At 52.8% G+C, this 23,986-nt stretch overlaps 1 protein-coding gene across 1 annotated transcript in view; it reads right to left on the reverse strand.

The window, feature by feature from the left end:
* Window positions 1-259: 259 nt before the first annotated feature.
* The window catches only part of LOC142473345 (E3 ubiquitin-protein ligase TRIM45-like), a 39,023-nt gene continuing 15,296 nt past the window's right edge, over window positions 260-23,986 (reverse strand). Inside the window, exons 2-6 of the mRNA XM_075580582.1 lie at window positions 21,932-22,668; window positions 21,331-21,457; window positions 5,366-5,480; window positions 3,848-3,968; window positions 260-414 (exon numbers count right to left, since the gene is read on the reverse strand). Of these exons, the coding sequence (XP_075436697.1) occupies window positions 269-414; window positions 3,848-3,968; window positions 5,366-5,480; window positions 21,331-21,457; window positions 21,932-22,668 (1,246 nt within the window). The 3' untranslated portion in view covers window positions 260-268. The remainder of the gene's footprint in view (window positions 415-3,847; window positions 3,969-5,365; window positions 5,481-21,330; window positions 21,458-21,931; window positions 22,669-23,986) is intronic.

The following is a 23,986-nucleotide window of genomic DNA, read 5'->3' on the forward strand; positions in this document are numbered from 1 at the left end:
ACGTCTGGGCCTCAGCCCAGTTAACCCCTTGTCTCCCTGGTGAGGTTAGAGGGTGGCCAATTGGGGTGTAACTCCTTTAATCCCGGGCCAAATCCTCCCCACCGTCACAGCGCCTCTCCATGAGACCCCCGGAGCCTGCCGGAGCGGGCAGAGAGAAGGCCCTGCAGTGGTTTCTTCATTCTCCGTATAGAACACAGGTTATTAACGGTGACCTGATCTCGGCCGTGGATGCCACACTGACCCCCCCCTCTCCCCCAGTCTCACGCCATCACAATGCCACGGTCCTGACCACGCTCCTCTGGGCCGTGTCCTTCATCCCGCCACACTCTGATTTTTCCGTTGTGCATCCACAACACGACCAGTGTGAGCGGCCGGGGTGGCCTTTGTGCCCGTGGCCACAGCCGTGGTACCCACCTGCAGAAGGGTCAGAGAGGTACAATACACAAATACATGCATTCAAAGGCACTACTGCCGAGAGATGTGTGCCTGCTGTCTGTGTATTAGGATGTATGTGCCTGCTGTCTGTGTATTAGGATGAATGTGTGCCTGCTGTCTGTGTATTAGGATGAATGTGTGCCTGCTGTCTGTGTATTAGGATGAATGTGTGCCTGCTGTCTGTGTATTAGGATGAATGTGTGCCTGCTGTCTGGGTATTAGGATGAATGTGTGCCTGCTGTCTGTGTATTAGGATGAATGTGTGCCTGCTGTCTGTGTATTAGGATGAATGTGTGCCTGCTGTCTGTGTATTAGGATGTATGTGCCTGCTGTCTGTGTATTAGGATGTATGTGTGCCTGCTGTCTGTGTATTAGGATATATGTGCCTGCTGTCTGTGTATTAGGATGTATGTGTGCCTGCTGTCTGTGTATTAGGATATATGTGCCTGCTGTCTGTGTATTAGGATGTATGTGCGCCTGCTGTCTGTGTATTAGGATATATGTGCCTGCTGTCTGTGTATTAGGATGTATGTGCGCCTGCTGTCTGTGTATTAGGATGTATGTGCCTGCTGTCTGGTTATTAGGATGTATCTGTGTCTGCTGTCTGTATTAGGAGGAGGTGAGAGGTACGTGTCCCTGATGCCTGTGTATTAGGAGGGGGTGAGGGGTACGTGTTCCTGATGTCTGTGTATAAGGAGGGGGTGAAAGGTATGTGTCCCTGATGTCCGTGTATTAGGAGGGGGTGAGAGGTGCGTGTCCCTGATGTCTGTGTATTAGGAGGGGGTGAGAGGTACGTGTCCCTGATGTCTGTGTATTAGGAGGGGGTGAAAGGTATGTGTCCCTGATGTCTGTGTATTAGGAGGGGGTGAGAGGTGCGTGTCCCTGATGTCTGTGTATTAGGAGGGGGTGAGAGGTACGTGTCCCTGATGTCTGTGTATTAGGAGGGGGTGAGAGGTATGTGTCCCTGATGTCTGTGTATTAGGAGGGGGTGAGAGGTATGTGTCCCTGATGCCTGTGTATTAGGAGGGGGTGAGAGGTGCGTGTCCCTGATGTCTGTGTATTAGGAGGGAGTGAGAGGTACGTGTCCCTGATGCCTGTGTATTAGGAGGGGGTGAGAGGTACGTGTCCCTGATGCCTGTGTATTAGGAGGGGGAGAGAGGTACGTGTCCCTGATGTCTGTGTATTACGAGGGGTGAGAGGTACGTGTCCCTGATGTCTGTGTATTAGGAGGGGGTGAGAGGTATGTGTCCCTGATGTCCGTGTATTAGGAGGGGGTGAGAGGTGCGTGTCCCTGATGTCTGTGTATTAGGAAGAGGTGAGAGGTACGTGTCCCTGATGCCTGTGTATTAGGAGGGGATGAGAGGTACGTGTCCCTGATGTCTGTGTATTAGGAGGGGGTGAGAGGTACGTGTCCCTGATGCCTGTGTATTAGGAGGGGGTGAGAGGTACGTGTCCCTGATGCCTGTGTATTAGGAGGAGGTGAGAGGTACGTGTCCCTGATGTCTGTGTATTAGGAGGGGGTGAGAGGTACGTGTCCCTGATGCCTGTGTATTAGGAGGGGGTGAGAGGTACGTGTCCCTGATGTCTGTGTATTAGGAGGGGGTGAGAGGTACGTGTCCCTGATGTCTGTGTATTAGGCGGGGGTGAGAGGTACGTGTCCCTGATGCCTGTGTATTAGAAGGGGGTGAGAGGTACATGTCCCTGATGTCTGTGTATTAGGAGGGGGTGAGAGGTACGTGTCCCTGATGCCTGTGTATTAGGAGGGGGTGAGAGGTACGTGTCCCTGATGTCTGTGTATTAGGAGGGGGTGAGAGGTACGTGTCCCTGATGCCTGTGTATTAGGAGGGGGTGAGAGGTACGTGTCCCTGATGCCTGTGTATTAGGAGGGGGTGAGAGGTACGTGTCCCTGATGCCTGTGTATTAGGAGGGGGTGAGAGGTTCGTGTTCCTGATGCCTGTGTATTAGGAGGGGGTGAGAGGTACGTGTCCCTGATGTCTGTGTACTAGGAGGGGGTGAGAGGTACGTGTCCCTGATGCCTGTGTATTAGGAGTGGGTGAGAGGTACATGTCCCTGTGTATTAGGAGGGGGGTGAGAGGTACGTGTCCCTGATGCCTGTGTATTAGGAGGGGGTGAGAGATGCGTGTCCCTGATGCCTGTGTATTAGGAGGGGGTGAGAGGTATGTGTCCCTGATGTCTGTGTATTAGGAGGGGGTGAGAGGTACGTGTCCCTGATGTCTGTGTATTAGGAGGGGGTGAGGTACGTGTCTCTGATGCCTGTGTATTAGGAGGGGGTGAGAGGTACGTGTCCCTGATGCCTGTGTATTAGGAGGGGGTGAGAGGTACGTGTCCCTGATGTCTGTGTATTAGGAGTGGGTGAGAGGTACGTGTCCCTGATGCCTGTGTATTAGGAGGGGGTGAGAGGTACGTGTCCCTGATGTCTGTGTATTAGGAGGGGGTGAGAAGTACATGTCCCTGATGTCTGTGTATTAGGAGGGGGTGAGAGGTACGTGTCCCTGATGCCTGTGTATTAGGAGGGGGTGAGAGGTACGTGTCCCTGATGCCTGTGTATTAGGAGGGGGTGAGAGGTTCGTGTTCCTGATGCCTGTGTATTAGGAGGGGGTGAGAGGTACGTGTCCCTGATGTCTGTGTACTAGGAGGGGGTGAGAGGTACGTGTCCCTGATGCCTGTGTATTAGGAGGGGGTGAGAGGTACGTGTCCCTGATGCCTGTGTATTAGGAGGGGGTGAGAGGTACGTGTCCCTGATGCCTGTGTATTAGGAGGGGGTGAGAGGTTCGTGTTCCTGATGCCTGTGTATTAGGAGGGGGTGAGAGGTACGTGTCCCTGATGTCTGTGTACTAGGAGGGGGTGAGAGGTACGTGTCCCTGATGCCTGTGTATTAGGAATGGGTGAGAGGTACATGTCCCTGTGTATTAGGAGGGGGGTGAGAGGTAGGTGTCCCTGATGTCTGTGTATTAGGAGGGGGTGAGAGGTACTTGTCCCTGATGTCTGTGTATTAGGAGGGGGTGAGGTACGTGTCTCTGATGCCTGTGTATTAGGAGGGGGTGAGAGGTATGTGTCCCTGATGTCTGTGTATTAGGAGGGGGTGAGAGGTACGTGTCCCTGATGTCTGTGTATTAGGAGTGGGTGAGAGGTATGTGTCCCTGATGTCTGTGTATTAGGAGGGGGTGAGGGGTACGTGTCCCTGATGTCTGTGTATTAGGAGGGGGTGAGGGGTATGTGTCCCTGATGCCTGTGTATTAGGAGGGGGTGAGAGGTACATTTCTGTATATAACAGGAGGTGTGTGGGTGGGTGAGATGCCTTTGTATTCATGTGCCTCTTGCCCCTGCCTGCGCCTCTTGCCCCTGCCTGCGCCTCTTGCCCCTGCCTGCGCCTCTTGCCCCTGCCACGTACCTGGCATGGTGCCCCCACACCCGCAGCGAGCGTCCTTTTGCCCCCCGCTGGAGCAGAAGGTGCAGCAGTGGAAGACCCCCGGGTGCTGCCGAGATGTCACCGTCACAGTGAAAGGCGAGCCCTGCGGGGGGGGGGGGAGACACGGAGCACTCAGCCACGTAACATTGCGGGGGGGGGAGACACAGAGCACTCAGCCATGTAACACTGCGGGGGGGGAGACACGGAGCACTCAGCCACGTAACACTGCGGGGGGGGGGAGACACAGAGCACTCAGCCATGTAACACTGCGGGGGGGGAGAGACACGGAGCACTCAGCCACGTAAAACTGCGGGGGGGGGGAGACACGGAGCACTCAGCCACGTAACACTGCGGGGGAGAGAGACACAGGAGCACTCAGCCACGTAACACTGCGGGGGGAGATATGGAGCACTCAGCCATGTAAAACTGCGGGGGGGGGGAGTAGAGACACGGAGCAGTCAGCCACGTAACACTGCGGGGGGAGAGATACGGAGCACTCAGCCACATAACACTGTGGGGGGGGGGTGACACGGAGCACTCAGCCACATAACACTGTGGGGAGGAGACACGGAGCAGTCAGCCACGTAAAATTGCGCAGGGGGAGAGACACAGAGCACTCAGCCATGTAACACTGTGGGGAGGAGACACGGAGCACTCAGCCACGTAACACTGCGGGGGAGACACGGAGCACTCAGCCATGTAACACTGGGGAGGAGACATGGAGCACTCAGCCATGTAACACTGTGGGGAGGAGACACGGATCACTCAGCCACGTAACACTGCGGGGGAGACACGGAGCACTCAGCCACGTAACACTGTGGGGGGGAGAGACAGAGCACTCAGCCACGTAACACAGGGGGGGTGAGGGGGAGACACGGAGCACTCGGCCACATAACACTGCAGGGGACGAGGGAGACACGGAGCACTCAGCCACTTAACACTGCTGGGGGGAGAGACACAGGGGCACTCAGCCACGTAACAGTGCCCGGGGTGAGAGGAGGCGGGGAGACCAGAGCTCTCAGTCACGTAACACTGCGGGGGAAGGGCGAGGGGGGACACAGGAGCACTCAGCCACGTAACACTGTGGGGGAAGGGCAAGGTGAGGGGGGGACACCGGAGCTCTCAGCCACGTAACACTGCGGGGGAAGGGCGAGAGGGGGACACAGGAGCACTCAGCCACGTAACACTGCGGGGGAAGGGCGAGGGGGGACACAGGAGCACTCAGCCACGTAACACTGCGGGGGAAGGGCGAGGGGGGGGACACAGGAGCACTCAGCCACGTAACACTGCGGGGGAAGGGCGAGGGGGGGACACAGGAGCACTCAGCCACGTAACACTGCGGGGGACGGGCGAGGCGAGGGGGGTTTCCCAGGAGAATGATTGAATATATAATACAATGAGAATTATTAACCCCTTTAGTGGTGGTTTAACCCTTCCTTTGCTGGGGGTCTGTAAGAAGCGCACACTGGCAGGAGAATCCTCCCCCTGTTCCCCGCTCACCTGCACGTGCCGCCCCTTTATACACACGCCTATGGTGAGGTCGCCAGCCTCCGCGGGGGTGCACGAGATGAGGTACATCCCATCGTGGTTATCCTGAACCGTGGGCGGCAAGGAGCTGTGTGACAGGGGCAGAGTGAAAGGACAGCAAGTGTAACACACACCAGCATGTGTAACACGCACACCAGCATGTGTAACACGCACACACACCAGCATGTGTAACACACACACACACCAGCATGTGTAACACACACGCACACCAGCATGTGTAACACGCACACCAGCATGTGTAACACACACACCAGCATGTGTAATACGCACACACACCAGCATGTGTAACACGCACACACACCAGCATGTGTAACACGCACACCAGCATGTGTAATACGCACACCAGCATGTGTAATACGCACACCAGCATGTGTAACACACACACCAGCATGTGTAACACGCACACACACCAGCATGTGTAACACACACACCAGCATGTGTAACACGCACACACACCAGCATGTGTAACACGCACACCAGCATGTGTAACACGCACACCAGCATGTGTAACACGCACGCACACCAACATGTGTAACACGCACACCAGCATGTGTAACACGCACACCAGCATGTGTAACACGCACGCACACCAACATGTGTAACACGCACACCAGCATGTGTAACACGCACGCACACCAGCATGTGTAACACGCACACCAGCATGTGTAACACGCACACACACCAGCATGTGTAATACGCACACCAGCATGTGTAACACACACGCACACCAGCATGTGTAACACGCACACCAGCATGTGTAACACGCACACACACCAGCATGTGTAATACGCACACCAGCATGTGTAACACACACGCACACCAGCATGTGTAACACACACACCAGCATGTGTAACACGCACACACACCAGCATGTGTAACACGCACACCAGCATGTGTAACACGCACACCAGCATGTGTAACACGCACGCACACCAACATGTGTAACACGCACACCAGCATGTGTAACACGCACGCACACCAGCATGTGTAACACGCACACCAGCATGTGTAACACGCACACACACCAGCATGTGTAATACGCACACCAGCATGTGTAACACACACGCACACCAGCATGTGTAACACGCACACCAGCATGTGTAACATGCACACCAGCATGTGTAACACACACACACACCAGCATGTGTAACACGCACACCAGCATGTGTAACACGCACACCAGCATGTGTAACACGCACACCAGCATGTGTAACACACACGCACACCAGCATGTGTAACACGCACACCAGCATGTGTAACACGCACACCAGCATGTGTAACACACACGCACACCAGCATGTGTAACACGCACACCAGCATGTGTAACATGCACACCAGCATGTGTAACACGCACGCACACCAGCATGTGTAACACGCACACCAGCATGTGTAACACGCACACCAGCATGTGTAACACGCACACCAGCATGTGTAACACACACACCAGCATGTGTAACACGCACACCAGCATGTGTAACACACACACACCAGCATGTGTAACACGCACACCAGCATGTGTAATACACACACACACCAGCATGTGTAACACGCACACCAGCATGTGTAACACGCACACACCAGCATGTGTAACACGCACACCAGCATGTGTAACACGCACACCAGCATGTGTAACACACACACCAGCATGTGTAACATGCACACCAGCATGTGTAACACGCACACCAGCATGTGTAACACGCACACCAGCATGTGTAACACGCACACCAGCATGTGTAACACGCACACCAGCATGTGTAACACGCACACACACCAGCATGTGTAACACGCACACCAGCATGTGTAACACGCACACACACCAGCATGTGTAATACGCACGCACACCAGCATGTGTAACACACACACACCAGCATGTGCAATACGCACACACACCAGCATGTGCAACACGCACACCAGCATGTGTAACACGCACACACACACCAGCATGTGTAATACGCACACCAGCATGTGTAACACGCACACACACACCAGCATGTGTAATACGCACACCAGCATGTGTAAAATGCACACCAGCATGTGTAACACACACACCAGCATGTGTAACACGCACACCAGCATGTGTAACACGCACACACACACCAGCATGTGTAATACGCACACCAGCATGTGTAACACACACACACACCAGCATGTGTAACACGCACACCCACCAGCATGTGTAACACACACACACACCAGCATGTGTAACACACACACACCAGCATGTGTAATACGCACACCAGCATGTGTAACATGCACGCACACCAGCATGTGTAACACACACACACACCAGCATGTGTAATACGCACACCAGCATGTGTAACACACACACACACCAGCATGTGTAACACGCACACCCACCAGCATGTGTAACACACACACACACCAGCATGTGTAACACGCACACCAGCATGTGTAACACGCACACACACCAGCATGTGTAATACGCACACCAGCATGTGTAATACGCACACACACCAGCATGTGTAACACGCACACACACCAGCATGTGTAACACGCACACACACCAGCATGTGTAACACGCACACACACACCAGCATGTGTAACACGCACACACACACACACACCAGCATGTGTAATACGCACACACACCAGCATGTGTAACACGCACACACACCAGCATGTGTAACACGCACACACACCAGCATGTGTAACACGCACACACACCAGCATGTGTAACACGCACACACGCCAGCATGTGTAATACGCACACACACCAGCATGTGTAATACGCACACCAGCATGTGTAACACGCACACACACACCAGCATGTGTAACACACACACACACCAGCATGTGTAACACGCACACCAGCATGTGTAACACGCACACACACCAGCATGTGTAATACGCACACCAGCATGTGTAACACGCACACACACCAGCATGTGTAATACACACACACACCAGCATGTGTAATACGCACACCAGCATGTGTAACACGCACACCAGCATGTGTAACACGCACACCAGCATGTGTAACACGCACACCAGCATGTGTAACACGCACACACACACCAGCATGTGTAATACGCACACACACCAGCATGTGTAACACGCACACCAGCATGTGTAACACGCACACACACACCAGCATGTGTAATACGCACACACACCAGCATGTGTAATACGCACACCAGCATGTGTAACACGCACACCAGCATGTGTAACACGCACACACACCAGCATGTGTAACACGCACACCAGCATGTGTAACACGCACACACACCAGCATGTGTAACACGCACACCAGCATGTGTAACACGCACACACACCAGCATGTGTAACACGCACACCAGCATGTGTAACACGCACACACACCAGCATGTGTAACACGCACGCACACCAGCATGTGTAACACGCACACACACCAGCATGTGTAACACACACACACACCAGCATGTGTAATACGCACACACACCAGCATGTGTAACACGCACACACACCAGCATGTGTAATACGCACACACACCAGCATGTGTAATACGCACACCAGCATGTGTAACACGCACACACGCCAACATGTGTAATACGCACACCAGCATGTGTAACACGCACACACACCAGCATGTGTAACACGCACACACACCAGCATGTGTAATATGCACACCAGCATGTGTAACACGCACACACGCCAACATGTGTAATACGCACACCAGCATGTGTAACACGCACACACACCAGCATGTGTAACACGCACACACACCAGCATGTGTAACATGCACGCACACCAGCATGTGTAACACGCACACACACCAGCATGTGTAACACGCACACACCAGCATGTGTAACACGCACACACCAGCATGTGTAACACGCACACACACACACACACCAGCATGTGTAACACGCACACACACCAGCATGTGTAACACGCACACACACCAGCATGTGTAACACGCACACCAGCATGTGTAATACGCACACACACCAGCATGTGTAACACGCACACACACCAGCATGTGTAACACGCACACACACACCAGCATGTGTAACACGCACACCAGCATGTGTAATACGCACACACACCAGCATGTGTAATACGCACACACCAGCATGTGTAACACGCACACCAGCATGTGTAACACGCACACACACCAGCATGTGTAACACGCACACACACCAGCATGTGTAACACGCACACACACACCAGCATGTGTAACACGCACACCAGCATGTGTAATACGCACACACACCAGCATGTGTAATACGCACACACCAGCATGTGTAACACGCACACACACCAGCATGTGTAATACGCACACACCAGCATGTGTAACACGCACACACACCAGCATGTGTAATACGCACACACACCAGCATGTGTAATACGCACACCAGCATGTGTAACACGCACACACACCAGCATGTGTAACACGCACACACACCAGCATGTGTAATACACACACCAGCATGTGTAACACGCACGCACACCAGCATGTGTAACACGCACACACACACCAGCATGTGTAACATGCACGCACACCAGCATGTGTAACACGCACACACACCAGCATGTGTAACACACACACACACACACCAGCATGTGTAACACGCACACCCACCAGCATGTGTAATACGCACACCAGCATGTGTAATACGCACACCAGCATGTGTAATACGCACACCAGCATGTGTAATACGCACACCAGCATGTGTAACACGCACGCACACCAGCATGTGTAACACGCACACACACCAGCATGTGTAATACGCACACACACCAGCATGTGTAATACGCACACACCAGCATGTGTAATACGCACACACCAGCATGTGTAACACGCACACCCACCAGCATGTGTAACACGCACACACCAGCATGTGTAACACGCACACACACCAGCATGTGTAATACGCACACACACCAGCATGTGTAATACGCACACACCAGCATGTGTAACACGCACACACACCAGCATGTGTAATACGCACACACACCAGCATGTGTAATACGCACACACCAGCATGTGTAACACGCACACACCAGCATGTGTAACACGCACGCACACCAGCATGTGTAACACGCACACCAGCATGTGTAATACGCACACACACCAGCATGTGTAATACGCACACACCAGCATGTGTAACACGCACACACACCAGCATGTGTAATACGCACACACCAGCATGTGTAACACGCACACCCACCAGCATGTGTAATACGCACACCAGCATGTGTAACACGCACACACACCAGCATGTGTAACACGCACACCCACCAGCATGTGTAATACGCACACCAGCATGTGTAACACGCACACACACCAGCATGTGTAACACGCACACACACACCAGCATGTGTAACACGCACACCAGCATGTGTAATACGCACACACACCAGCATGTGTAACACGCACACACACCAGCATGTGTAATACGCACGCACACCAGCATGTGTAACACGCACACCAGCATGTGTAACACGCACACCAGCATGTGTAACACGCACACACACCAGCATGTGTAACACGCACACACACCAGCATGTGTAACACGCACACACACCAGCATGTGTAACACGCACACCAGCATGTGTAACACGCACACACACCAGCATGTGTAACACGCACACACACCAGCATGTGTAATACGCACACCAGCATGTGTAACACGCACGCACACCAGCATGTGTAACACGCACACACACACCAGCATGTGTAACATGCACGCACACCAGCATGTGTAACACGCACACACACCAGCATGTGTAACACACACACACACCAGCATGTGTAACACGCACACCCACCAGCATGTGTAATACGCACACCAGCATGTGTAATACGCACGCACACCAGCATGTGTAATACGCACACCAGCATGTGTAACACGCACACCAGCATGTGTAACACGCACACACACACCAGCATGTGTAACACGCACACCCACCAGCATGTGTAATACGCACACACACCAGCATGTGTAACACGCACACCAGCATGTGTAATACGCACACCAGCATGTGTAACACGCACACCAGCATGTGTAATACGCACACCAGCATGTGTAACACGCACACCAGCATGTGTAATACGCACACCAGCATGTGTAACACGCACACCCACCAGCATGTGTAATACGCACACCAGCATGTGTAACACGCACACCAGCATGTGTAACACGCACACCAGCATGTGTAATACGCACACCAGCATGTGTAACACGCACACACGCCAACATGTGTAATACGCACACCAGCATGTGTAACAAGCACACACGCCAACATGTGTAATACGCACACCAGCATGTGTAACACGCACACCAGCATGTGTAACACGCACACCAGCATGTGTAACACGCACGCACACCAGCATGTGTAACACGCACACACACCAGCATGTGTAACACGCACGCACACCAGCATGTGTAATACGCACACCAGCATGTGTAACACGCACACACACCACCAGCATGTGTAACACGCACACCAGCATGTGTAACACGCACACACACCAGCATGTGTAACACGCACGCACGCACACCAGCATGTGTAACACGCACGCACACCAGCATGTGTAACACGCACACACACCAGCATGTGTAACACGCACGCACACCAGCATGTGTAACACGCACGCACACCAGCATGTGTAACACGCACGCACACCAGCATGTGTAACACGCACGCACACCAGCATGTGTAATACGCACACCAGCATGTGTAACACGCACACCAGCATGTGTAACACGCACACACCACCAGCATGTGTAACACGCACGCACACCAGCATGTGTAACACGCACGCACACCAGCATGTGTAACACGCACACCAGCATGTGTAACACGCACGCACACCAGCATGTGTAACACGCACACACACCAGCATGTGTAACACGCACACACACACACACACACCAGCATGTGTAACACGCACACACACCAGCATGTGTAACACGCACACACACCAGCATGTGTAATACGCACACCAGCATGTGTAACACGCACACACACACACACCAGCATGTGTAACACGCACACACACCAGCATGTGTAACACGCACACCAGCATGTGTAACACGCACGCACACCAGCATGTGTAACACGCACGCACACCAGCATGTGTAATACGCACACCAGCATGTGTAATACGCACACCAGCATGTGTAACACGCACGCACACCAGCATGTGTAACACGCACACCCACCAGCATGTGTAATACGCACACACACCAGCATGTGTAACACGCACGCACACACCAGCATGTGTAATACGCACACCAGCATGTGTAACACGCACGCACACCAGCATGTGTAACACGCACACCCACCAGCATGTGTAATACGCACACACACCAGCATGTGTAACACGCACACACACCAGCATGTGTAATACGCACACCAGCATGTGTAATACGCACACCAGCATGTGTAACACGCGCACACACACACACACACCAGCATGTATAACACGCACACACACCAGCATGTGTAACACGCACACCAGCATGTGTAACACGCACACCCACCAGCATGTGTAATACGCACACACACCAGCATGTGTAATACGCACGCACACCAGCATGTGTAATACGCACACCAGCATGTGTAACACGCACACACACCAGCATGTGTAACACGCACACACACCAGCATGTGTAATACGCACACCAGCATGTGTAACACGCACACACACACACACCAGCATGTGTAACACGCACACACACCAGCATGTGTAACACGCACACACACCAGCATGTGTAACACGCACACACACCAGCATGTGTAACACGCACACACACCAGCATGTGTAACACGCACACACACCAGCATGTGTAACACGCACACACACCAGCATGTGTAACACGCACACACACCAGCATGTGTAACACGCACACACACCAGCATGTGTAATACGCACGCCCACCAGCATGTGTAATACGCACACACACCAGCATGTGTAATACGCACGCACACCAGCATGTGTAATACGCACGCACACACACACACACACACACACCAGCATGTGTAATACGCACACACACACACACCAGCATGTGTAACACGCACACACACCAGCATGTGTAACACGCACACACACCAGCATGTGTAACACGCACACACACCAGAATGTGTAACACGCACACACACCAGCATGTGTAACACGCACACACACCAGCATGTGTAATACGCACACACACACACACCAGCATGTGTAACACGCACACACACCAGCATGTGTAATACGCACGCACACACACACACCAGCATGTGTAACACGCACACACACCAGCATGTGTAATACGCACGCACACCAGCATGTGTAATACGCACACACACACACACCAGCATGTGTAACACGCACACACACCAGCATGTGTAATACGCACGCACACCAGCATGTGTAATACGCACGCACACACACACACCAGCAAGTGTAACACACACACACCAGCATGTGTAATACGCACGCACACCAGCATGTGTAATACGCACGCACACCAGCATGTGTAATACGCACACACACACACACACACACACCAGCAAGTGTAACACACACACACACACACACCAGCATGTGTAACACGCACACCCACCAGCATGTGTAACACGCGCACACACACCAGCATGTGCAACACGCACACACCAGCATGTGTAACACACACACACACACACCAGCATGTGTAACACACACCAGCATGTGTAATACGCACACACACACACACACGCACACCAGCATGTGTAATACGCACACACACACACACACACACACACCAGCAAGTGTAACACACACACACCAGCATGTGTAACACGCACACCCACCAGCATGTGTAACACGCACACACACACCAGCATGTGTAACACGCAAACACACACCAGCATGTGTAACACACACACACACACACCAGCATGTGTAACACGCACACCAGCATGTGTAACACGCACACACACACACACACCAGCATGTGTAACACGCACACACACCAGCATGTGTAACACGCACACACACCAGCATGTGTAATATGCACACCAGCATGTGTAACACGCACACACACACACACCAGCATGTGTAACACGCACACACACCAGCATGTGTAACACGCACACCAGCATGTGTAACACGCACGCACACCAGCATGTGTAACACGCACGCACACCAGCATGTGTAATACGCACACCAGCATGTGTAACACGCACGCACACCAGCATGTGTAACACGCACACCCACCAGCATGTGTAATACGCACACACACCAGCATGTGTAACACGCACGCACACACCAGCATGTGTAATACGCACACCAGCATGTGTAACACGCACGCACACCAGCATGTGTAACACGCACACCCACCAGCATGTGTAATACGCACACACACCAGCATGTGTAACACGCACACACACCAGCATGTGTAATACGCACACCAGCATGTGTAATACGCACACCAGCATGTGTAACACGCACACACACACACACACACCAGCATGTATAACACGCACACACACCAGCATGTGTAACACGCACACCAGCATGTGTAACACGCACACCCACCAGCATGTGTAACACGCACACACACCAGCATGTGTAACACGCACACCAGCATGTGTAACACGCACACCCACCAGCATGTGTAATACGCACACACACCAGCATGTGTAATACGCACGCACACCAGCATGTGTAATACGCACACCAGCATGTGTAACACGCACACACACCAGCATGTGTAACACGCACACACACCAGCATGTGTAATACGCACACCAGCATGTGTAACACGCACACACACACACACCAGCATGTGTAACACGCACACACACCAGCATGTGTAACACGCACACACACCAGCATGTGTAACACGCACACACACACACACACCAGCATGTGTAACACGCACACACACCAGCATGTGTAACACGCACACACACCAGCATGTGTAACACGCACACACACCAGCATGTGTAACACGCACACACACCAGCATGTGTAACACGCACACACACCAGCATGTGTAACACGCACACACACCAGCATGTGTAACACGCACACACACCAGCATGTGTAATACGCACGCCCACCAGCATGTGTAATACGCACACACACCAGCATGTGTAATACGCACGCACACCAGCATGTGTAATACGCACGCACACACACACACACACCAGCATGTGTAATACGCACACACACACACACCAGCATGTGTAACACGCACACACACCAGCATGTGTAACACGCACACACACCAGCATGTGTAACACGCACACACACCAGAATGTGTAACACGCACACACACCAGCATGTGTAACACGCACACACACCAGCATGTGTAATACGCACGCACACCAGCATGTGTAATACGCACACACACACCAGCATGTGTAACACGCACACACACCAGCATGTGTAATACGCACGCACACCAGCATGTGTAATACGCACGCACACACACACACCAGCAAGTGTAACACACACACACACACCAGCATGTGTAATACGCACGCACACCAGCATGTGTAATACGCACGCACACCAGCATGTGTAATACGCACACACACACACACACCAGCAAGTGTAACACACACACACACACACCAGCATGTGTAACACGCACACCCACCAGCATGTGTAACACGCGCACACACACCAGCATGTGCAACACGCACACACCAGCATGTGTAACACACACACACACACACCAGCATGTGTAACACACACCAGCATGTGTAATACGCACACACACACACACACGCACACCAGCATGTGTAATACGCACACACACACACACACACACACACCAGCAAGTGTAACACACACACACCAGCATGTGTAACACGCACACCCACCAGCATGTGTAACACGCACACACACACCAGCATGTGTAACACGCAAACACACACCAGCATGTGTAACACGCACACACACCAGCATGTGTAACACACACACACACACACCAGCATGGGTAACACACACCAGCATGGGTAACACACACACACACACACCAGCATGTGTAACCAGGGCCGCCAACAGGGAGGGACAAAGGGCACTGGCGTCCCGGGCCCCGGTTATTTAAATAAATTTTTTTTTAAATGGCGGCGATTCCCCGCTCACCCCCCTCCTGCACCCAATGTGGGACGGAGGGGGAAGTACCTGCTCCTCCTGCTGCCCGCAACCCCCCCCCCCCACTCCCAACATGGGAAGGAGGGGGAAATAACTGCTCCTCCTGCTGCCCGCTCCCAACGTGGGACAGAGGGGGAAGTACCTGCTTCTCCCCCCCCCCAGCTCCACACTGCGGCCAGCTTCCCGCGCGGCCCCCGAGCCCACCTCCCGCGCACCCCCTGAGCCCACCTCCCGTGCCCCCCCCGAGCCCACCTCCCATGCTAACCCAGAGCCCACCTCCTGTGCTCCCCCTCCCCGAGCCCACTGTCATGAGAGGGTTTGGCCTGGGATTAAAGGGGTTACACCCCATTTGGCCACCCTCTACTCTCACCTGGGAAGCAAGGGGTTAACTGGACCGAGGTCCAGTAATGTGTTTTTTTCCTTGCTTCAATATCCAAATGTGTATTCCCCTGTGTAACTGTATTGTGTTATCCTGGTGTTGGCACGCACACATACACTAGGGTTGATGCGGGAGGGAAGGGGTTAATGTTATTTTGTGATTATAGCCCTTTGTTCCCTTTTTCCGCCTTTTCAGGCTCCATTTTGCAGCCGTCCATAGGTCGCCATTGAGCCTCCATGCGTTCTAATGGCAGAAGTAGCGGTTTTTGACCTGTTTTCCAGCGACGACCAGCAGGTGGCGTCCGAGACGAGGAGCGGCGGTTTCCCATTGTAAGTCAATGGGCTCATTGACTTCAATGGAGATTAATCAACGCCGACCTCGAGGAACAGGTTGGCAGCCATCCAAACCGCAGACCGCAAAAGTGGATACAATGTCTATTAAAAGAGTTTAATCACTTTGGTCAAGTTCAACGACAATTGGCGTGGGAATCTCGGGTTCTAGGGCACCTGGGAATAAAATTCTTTTTGCCCCTAGCCCCTAGGGAACCCCACACACGACCCCCACCGGGTCCGGGAATGAGGGACCCCCGTAAAGAGTTGAGTGGAGAAGGAGGGTCGCACAATTTAATCCAATGGCGGCGTGCGCCATGCATTGTCTATGGCGGCGCCAGCCATTGATTCCAATGGGGAAAAGCTGCGTGGCGGAAAAACGACTAAGTGTAAAATGTTGAAATGTTTAAGTCCATATCTCCGGTTCTGGAATGCCCAGAGGGATGGGATTTGGGTGGCATGTAGCCAAGGTTCCAGCTTTAATGCATGCCCGTTCCCAGCCCTCTCCAACCAACGAGACGGAGTGTGGACGAATGTACAGATTTGAGAATTTTCTCATAGACTTCAATGGCGGCGGTTTCTCCATTGAAAGTCTATGGCGGGTAACTCCATTGAATACAATGGCGGAGTTGCTCCATTGAAACCCATGGTGCCGGAGCCCGTTGTTTTCAATGGGGATTTAGTGAAAAGCTGAGATTTCTTTTTAGCAGAGATTTTTATAATAAAATATGAAACGGTTTATAAGGTATTTGTATAACTCCGGTTCCGAAGGTCGTAGCGGGCTGAAAATTGGACCCTATAATGTACCACTTCCGGCATTAAGGTCTGGAAAGTTTGGACCTACTAGACCTACCATAACCGGGTATTTTAATATGTGTAGATATTAAAGTGAATATGGGATTTTTGGATCTGCTCTGAAAATGCAGAACCCATCTGCTATGCTAAATAGGGCAGGAAGGGCATCCTGAGGAAATTAACATAGCCCGGTGATCAAAAGGTAACTGTCCTGATTGTTTATGCTCAGGGCAGGAACAAAGGGAGTGAGTGTTTTTAAGTGTCGGTTTTCACACTTACAAGGGAAGCCAAAAATCTCCTTCAAAGAGATTTTTTGAGACAACTCGGCGCCTTGGTTGTAAGAGAGGGGGTTGAAATGGTATATAAGACAGAGTCAGCCCTTACTCAAATGTCTTCATGTATGGTCTGCATGATCTTCATGTATTGCTGTGATGTCTTCATCTGAATCTGAATTATGGAAGAAATGGCCCATCCTGTATCCTGATGGCTTTTCTTGTCCTAACCTTTAAGTAAGTGCTATATTTTGTCTGTTATTTGTATAATCTCGTGTGTTCACCTTTTTCAAGGAATAAATTATATTTTATCATATCTAAGCCTCGTTCAGTTCAACCCAGATATATTTTTGGTGGTGTATTATTTATAGCCTGTCACAAAGCTCCCGTCACACCCACCTCCCGTCACCCACCCAGTCACTGTCACCCAGACACCCAGTCACTGTCACCCAGTCACACCCACCCACCCAGTCACTGTCTAAGTAACTGTCTAAGTCACTGTCTCCCACCCATCCAGTCACTGCCAAGTCACTGTCTCCCACCCACCCAGTCACTGTCTCCCACCCACCAAGTCACTGTCAAGTCACTGTCCCCCACCCACCCAGTCACTGTCCAGTCACTGTCTCCCACCAACCCAGTCACTGTCTCCCACCAACCCAGTCACTGTCTAGTCACTGTCTCCCACCCACTCAGTCACTATCTCCAAAACCCAGTCACTGTCTCTCATCCAAGTCACTGTCTCCCATCCACCCACCCAGTCACTGTCTCCCACCCAGTCACTGGTCTCACCCACCCACTGGCTAAGTCACTGTCTAAGTCACTGTCTACCACCCACCCACTCAGTCACTGTATCCCACCCAGTCACTGTCTCCCACCCAGTCACTGGTCTCACCCACCAACTGGCTAAGTCACTGTCTAAGTCACTGTCTACCACCCACCCACTCAGTCACTGTCTCCCACCCACCCAGTCACTGTCTCCCACCAACCCATCGTCATTAAAACACCCACCCGCCCACCCAATGTCATTCACCCACCCACTGTCATTCATTGAACCCAACCCACTGTCATTCGTTCAAATTGTCATTCGTTCACCCACCCACTCATTCATTCAACCCACCCACCCACTGTCATTCATTCAAACCCACTGTCATTCATTCACCCATCCACCCACCCACTATCATTCATTCACCCACCCACTCATTCATCCATTCACCCACCCACTCATTCACCCACCCAACGTCATTCATTCACACACCCACTGTCATTCATTCACCCAACTGTCAACTCAACCTAGTACCGGCAGCAACCGTACTGCACTCACACACTGTGCCTACTTGTCAGCGCACACCGCATTGTCAGCCGTGACACAGACAAGCCTGCACACTCAACCACACCTCAGGGCAGGGTCCCTAACCTAGGGGCCGTCCCTCAGTACTTACCCACTACCCTGGTGGAGATTGGGGCCTGTCTGGGATCTGGGGAACTACCTTACCTGGTGTAGGAGCCACTTGCTCCCTACACCCTTCCTCCCCCTTCCTGCTCCCAGCTCCAACTGCCGTTGCACTAAGCCCGCGAAATGTATCAATTGCTCCTCTAGGGAATCCTAGCCTCTCATTGGCCACTTGGGGACACCTGGGGTGCTTGGCCCTAAGCCTCCTGGGAACTGTAGTCCCGCAGAGGCTGCAATTACATTGGGGCCACGTGCGCACTTGTCCTGCGCATGCACGAGTCCCTGATGGCCGCCGCAACCCCTGCACCTTACTGCGCATACGCGGCCAACGCTCACGCGCGCGCAACCTGTCATGGCGGCCCCCACTAGCCGGGTGCGCCGCCGGGACTCTGAGCGCTCGGAGAACTCCCTGCTCCGGCCCCCACCTTCTCACCGTGCCGGTGGGTCCGTCGCTGCCTCCGGCGGCACCCGCGACCGCTCGGCACGCTACAAGGGGGGTCTCGGGCTGAAAAGAGACCGGGGCTACAGGGCGATAGCATGATACTTACACACACACACACACAGAGAGGACAGCATATCACACACACACACACACACACACACACACACACACACACACACACACACACACACACACACACGATAGCATGTTACACACACACACACACACACACAGGACAGCATGTCACACACACACACACACACGACAGCATGTTACACACACACACACACGACAGCATGTTACACACACACACACGACAGCATGTTACACACACACACAGCATGTTACACACACACACACACACACACACACACACACACACACAAACACGCAACAGCATGTTACACACACACACAGGACAGCATGTTAACACACACACACACATACCGAGGACAGCATGTTACACACACACACACACACACACACACACACACACACACACACACACACACACACACACACACACACACACACAGGACAGCATGTCACACACACACACACACACACACACACACACACACACACACACACACACACACACACACACACACAGACACACAGACACACACGACAGCATGTTACACACACAGAGAGAACAGCACAGATACCCCCTTACACAGACATACGCACTCCTTCCCACACTCACATTCCCCCTCACAAGCTCCCTCCCACTCTTGCACACCCTCTCATGACATGCTCATACACACGCTCCTTTCAACACTCCCACTCCCTCTCTCACACACACACTCCCTCTCAGGCTCACACTCCCCTCTCTGACATACTCACACACACACGCTCCCTCCCACACTTACACTCCCTCTCATACACTCCCTCCCACACTCACACTCCCTCTCACACACTCCCACACTCCCACTCCCTCTCACACACTCCCTCCCACTCACACTCCCTCTCACATGCTCCCCCTCACACACTCACACTCCCTCCCACACTCCCACTCTATCCCACACACTCCCTCCCACACTCACACTCCCTCTCCCACACTCCGCCTCCCACACTCACAGTTTCCACTGTAAAATACATCCTTCCTCTCGCTTGGGGTCTGGACACAGAGGTGAGAATAAGTGAGCGAGCCCCCTCGGCTCCTGTTACCTCTCCGACTCCTTGTATGTGATGGTGACTCTGGGCCGCTCCCCTCCGTGTCCCAGAGGTTCCCCAGCCGAATCCTTACAGGTCAGCATGAAGCTGCACGGCTGTCCCTGCTGCACACACCGGAGACCTGGGGGGGGGGGAAGTACGTCAACATACATGTATCACGCGCATCACAGCACATGTGTACTACACACAAATCAATGCGCATGTATGTATGTATATCTGTATTTATATAGCGCCATTAATTACATAGCGCGTCACCGCAGTAATACACGGGACATAATAATATAAATAACAAATAATACAAATAACACATAAAGGGGAGAAGCGCTTCAGACATGAAAGTGAAATTTAGGAAAAGGCGTCCTGCCCCTGCCCCTGCCCGTGCTCCTGCCCCTGCCCGTGCTCCTGCCCCTGCTCCGAAGAGAAACACGTTGGGTTCGTATTTTTTTGCCACTATGACATCATGATGAGACACACAGACAAACGTTCTGAAATATACAGTATATCGTTATATTATATACATGGCTCTCTCACCGCACGGCTCTCTCACCGCACGGCTCTCTCACCGCACGGCTCTCTCACCACATGGCTCTCTCACCTTGCACTCGGACCTCGCTCCACTCCGGCTCGGCGCCCCCTACTCTCACTGCCCCGTACATCTGATATCCTCGGCACAGCCCGACTTCCTCCCGTGGCTTGAATTGGATTTCCGTGGCCTCCTCCAGCTCCGCTGTCCCAGGATCCCCCAAGCTCAGCTCCCTGAGGCGGCTCAGCGCTAAGCCCTGTGCCCTCAGCAGGTGCAGGTCCGTCCCGCGGCCTAGTAGGCCCTCCGTGAAGCCTGTGGCAGTATGCAGGTCTGAAAGCCTCTGCTGCAGCCGGGCCCCCCGCAGGCTTAGGGCCCGCTCCCTCCGTTTCACCTCCTCGTCCAGGTCCCTCAGGAGCCGGGTCCTGTGCTCCCGCACCGCTCGCACATAACCCTCTGTGAACGTCTCAACCTCCCCTCGCAGGGCCTCAGCTCTCCGCCTCAGGGCCTCCCCGGCACCGCGCACGCCCTGCAGCGTCGTGTCCAGGAGCCCGAGCCAGGGCTTGGCCTCCCCCAGGGCCCAGCGCAGTCGCTCCCGGTCCCTCCCAGCAGCCTCGGGTGCAGGGTGGAGTGTGTGTCCATGGTGCTTGGTGAGGGCACAGTCCCGGCAAGAGGGGAGGGCGCAGGGCTCGCAGAACAGGCACAGCCCCTCTGAGGGGTGGAGAGCGCAGCACGGTGCCGGGGAAAGGGAAGAGCCGGGGGGCAGGTCCTGCAGGCGGATCACGGGGTGTCCAGTTGTCCGCTTCTGCCGCCTGGGGAGAGGGAGAGAATGGGACAATGACACCGTCTTCTCTCCAACCAACACTGCATTTTATAACGCGTGACCAATTCCTGGTCGCCATTGCTGCTACTGCCTGACCCCATATCTGGACCTGATGTCTCCAACAAGTCCTAAGTCCCTCTCCATCGAGGATTCACATCATTTATTGGTTTTGGTAATAATATATTTAAAGAACCTCTTGGGATTAATCTTAATTCCCATTGCAACATTTTCTTACTGGTATAAATAATGGATGAGTAAGACTGCTCACGTATATATTAATGTTCAAAAGTATAATTGGTTGGAGCCAGGGAGGTAAACATAGTATTATTTTACAGAGAGAACCCAAAGAAACGGGTTCAAAGCCCCCCACTGATTGCACTCAGAACCATAAATCACAAGCTAAATTCTCCTGTGGTCCATCAGCCAGATCCAAGTCAGGGACAGTAAGAGCGACAACAAATAAAAAAAGTTTTATTACATAATTACACACTATCAGTTAAAAAAGGGTTAAAATTCCCCCCGGAGGAGGTAGGGAGAATAGAGAGTAGGGTTATCGGATTGGCTATAATAGAATTTGTCGCCAAATATGTCTCTTTTCTCCTGCGACCCTCAGGTCACGTCATTACCACTGTCCTTGACAGTGGGAGTATATATTACATTGAATGCAGATCACCCAAGACTGTCTGTATTATCTCTGTGTATCCAGCATTTCAGTACCCGGCGGGGTGTCCAAGTCAGAGCTTGTTTAAACCTTATGTTTTCACTATGGGAATGGGTATATATCCCTGTGTACAACAGGTACCTATGCTGGACAATCACTTATATATTAGGACCAAGCAACAGTTAATAGTATATTCACTGTCGGTCGCAACCTAGTTGTTATTCTGGGATTAGTATACCAGAACCTCAAATACAGAAAATACAAAGCCAGTATCCCCAGGCGGGGTGAGGTTCCCCTCGCATGGTATTCTAGACAGTCAGTGTAGTCTTGCCACATAGTATCTTAATGTAATCACCTGTTTCAGAGTTGCAGACACACTGTATCCTCTGTCTCAGATACATATACGCACAAACACAGCCCGTTGCTCATCAAGGATAGATATCATGCAATAGCTACCGTGTGTGTGATGGTTACGCGAACCCAAATGGTAAAGGTGTGCGATACAAGCCGTGTAGTAGAGATCCGCATTGACCGCATGGACCGCCGCTCCTGCGTGACGTCACCTCCGCGACGTGCTACTCAGCCCAACATATGTTTCGCGTGATTCACGCGCTTCTTCAGGGGGAGGAGTCTACTCGTCGGGACC

The sequence above is a fragment of the Ascaphus truei genome, assembly GCF_040206685.1.
Source record: "Ascaphus truei isolate aAscTru1 chromosome 3 unlocalized genomic scaffold, aAscTru1.hap1 SUPER_3_unloc_6, whole genome shotgun sequence".
Taxonomy (NCBI): Eukaryota; Metazoa; Chordata; class Amphibia; order Anura; family Ascaphidae; genus Ascaphus; species Ascaphus truei.